The sequence below is a fragment of the Diaphorina citri genome, unplaced genomic scaffold (assembly GCF_000475195.1).
Source record: "Diaphorina citri unplaced genomic scaffold, Diaci psyllid genome assembly version 1.1 scaffold9178, whole genome shotgun sequence".
NCBI classification, from domain to species: domain Eukaryota; kingdom Metazoa; phylum Arthropoda; class Insecta; order Hemiptera; family Psyllidae; genus Diaphorina; species Diaphorina citri.
The window spans coordinates 1-2500 of record NW_007386552.1 but is presented as its reverse complement, the minus strand read 5'-3'; the positions used below and the strand labels follow the sequence as shown (position 1 = coordinate 2500).

Genomic DNA, 2500 nt, shown 5'->3' with positions numbered 1-2500 from the left:
CCCAATTCCAAAACCAATCCCTTCTGCCTACCTCTACGTCCTACGTATACATATAAAAGTACAACCATTTCCAAACCAAACGAAAACTATTCCTACTGGCACTCCTGATACACATCTGTTAAAAAAAAAAAAAAACCTGAACGGAGGCCCTGACAGGAAACCAAGAGAGCAACATGGTACAAAAAAACACACACAGCTCTACAAGACGCAACAAATTTCTATTGCGTCGTACAAGAAGTCTCTCCATATTATTAGGCGTTCTTTTTTTTACGTTTCAACGTTTTATATTTTCTTCCCAAAAAAGCCATTAAAAATTCAACTCGAGTATACAGTGGCGAAGAGGTTGACGCTGTACAAATTTTAGTTCTACCATTTTGGTTCGTGATACTGACATATTTGAACCATTTTGGTTCGCTATACTGACGTATTTGAGGCTTTGAGTTTTGAACTGTTTTGGTTTGTTAAACTTGCTTGTTTGGGGCTTTCAGTTTTGAAATCTGCAGAAGTCCACTGATTGAAGATACTTGGTCTACATAAATTCATCCATTAGATTTTACTGGGATTATAATTTCTAATGCAACGCATGGCAAAGATAGAGTCGTCAACAAGAGGATGTTTGAAGTGGATTTTGAACGGTTTGAAGACTACTCTTAAAGCGAAGTAGGGTAAAAGGCTTTTCTAGACTACGAAATGTAGAACTTATAGCTGATGATAGCTTTTGATGATGGAACTTATAGCTGATGATAGCTTTTTTTGATGATGGAACTTATAGCTGATGATAGCTTTTGATGATGGAACTTATAGCTGATGATTCTTGTCCCTGGTTTGCTGAACCTTGCATCCTGTCGAGGCACCCCTTCTTCTCTCTTATATTCTGTGGGTACATAGTATACAATGTACATAGTCTGTGGGTATAGTAATGTATACGTACACATGGATCCTATAATATTATTCTGAGCAGTCTGGTAGGTACCTTATCTTATAGTGTCGGAGCGAAGGTCGGGAATAATAGTAATTATTGTTATTATGTACTTACTTAAAATAATAATATAATAAAATAGGTTTGGTGGAAGGAACTGTAGATAATAAAGGAAGTCTCATCGTCCCGAAATCAAAGAAAGGAGGTCTGGATAAGAGAAAGCCCTCTCCAGGCATTTTGTTATAAATGAAATGAGGTTCAAAACTTCTAAGTTCTTTACTCGACGATTTTAGATTGTTTGTATTGTCTATTACTATTGAGTGTTGTGGATTTGGAAAGAGGTCACGTAAATGAGGGTTAATTTGCAAGTCCCAATCTTGGTCATCAAGCGAGGGATTTACCAAGGCGGAGCGCCAAAGAATCCTCGACTAATGAGGAAATCAAGCGAAATATTCGGGTTCAAGAGGACATGTGAAGTCCCTGTCTGTTAATGTAGAACTCCGTCCAGTCTAGCTATCTAATCTATCTATACGTTTAAGTTATTTTAAACACATTTGAGAGGTCCAGTATAGTTATTATTTCTACTAAATTTTTGCTCTGTAGTTCAATTTAAGTAGATACTTAATTGTCTACATGTAAATAACTTAATAACCAAGCTCATTGTTTGTTTTTGATGGCCATGGGAGAGTTACGTAACTTGGAACCAGAGAACAAAATGACCAATGACCATGCATGTCTGTATCAAAATAATAATAATCCTTAATATCCGTTGAGTAGTATGTCCGACAATGGTCGAAAGAAGCAACATCCAAGTTTTTTTTTTTTTAAACTCGGCGTGCCAGCCTAGCTTGGAAGGTAGAGTGCCTCCCTTGTAAGCGCGAAGTCGCGGGTTCGATTCTCGCCCGGGGCGAACTCTATCTCAAACAGATAAGGTTCGTTCTTGGCACGGCTGGCTTTCGTCTATCCTGTCCTATTCTCTTCGATTTTGGGGAAACGTCACATACGAGTCCTGGAACTTTCGCCAACCTGAAGCGCCTCCCCCGCCAGAACTCCGATCATTTTCCCCTCCAGCCTCCCCGCCAGCGAGCTTCGGAGACCCGCCTGGTTCGTTATCTTGCGAGGACGAGTTCTCTTCGTCCAGACTAGGCGGGCCCGTGAGGCTGTTCCCGCCTGAGCCAGCTCGGTCCCCACCCCGGCGGGGAGGTACCACGTCCGCGCACGTGCCTTCCTTGTGCGAGTGCGTGTAGTGGTACGTGAGCCCGGGCCGAGTCTTGTAGCGCGCGCCACACACTGAAACAAAATGGGGTTTAATATTGTAATGTGTGAATAACACTCTACCTACTTAGGTATAACGTATAACTTTAATCAATTTGGCAACAGAACTGCCTAAAGTTTCCGCAAGCAGTGTATTTGGCACATTACCCACATACGACTTGTTTGACTCTAGATAATGATTAGTGATGTTCATACGTTCCCCCCCCCCTTTTTTTGTCCTATTCAAGGCCATGTTCAATTATTTACTTACAGTCACACGCAAAAGGCTTGTCTGAATCTGTCAGGTCTACGAAGGCCATTGTTTTC

The 2500-nt window shown here is 41.2% G+C and overlaps 1 protein-coding gene across 1 annotated transcript; it reads right to left on the bottom strand.

The window, feature by feature from the left end:
* Positions 1-1889: 1889 nt before the first annotated feature.
* Positions 1890-2494, bottom strand: LOC103522545 (zinc finger protein ubi-d4 B-like). Its single transcript, XM_008487646.2, has 2 exons — positions 2445-2494; positions 1890-2209 (listed from the first exon to the last, which is right to left on the bottom strand). The coding sequence occupies exons 1-2, from the start codon at positions 2491-2493 to the stop codon at positions 1890-1892; spliced, it is 369 nt and encodes a 122-aa protein (XP_008485868.1). The 5' UTR covers position 2494.
* Between the last annotated feature and the right edge of the window lie 6 nt (positions 2495-2500).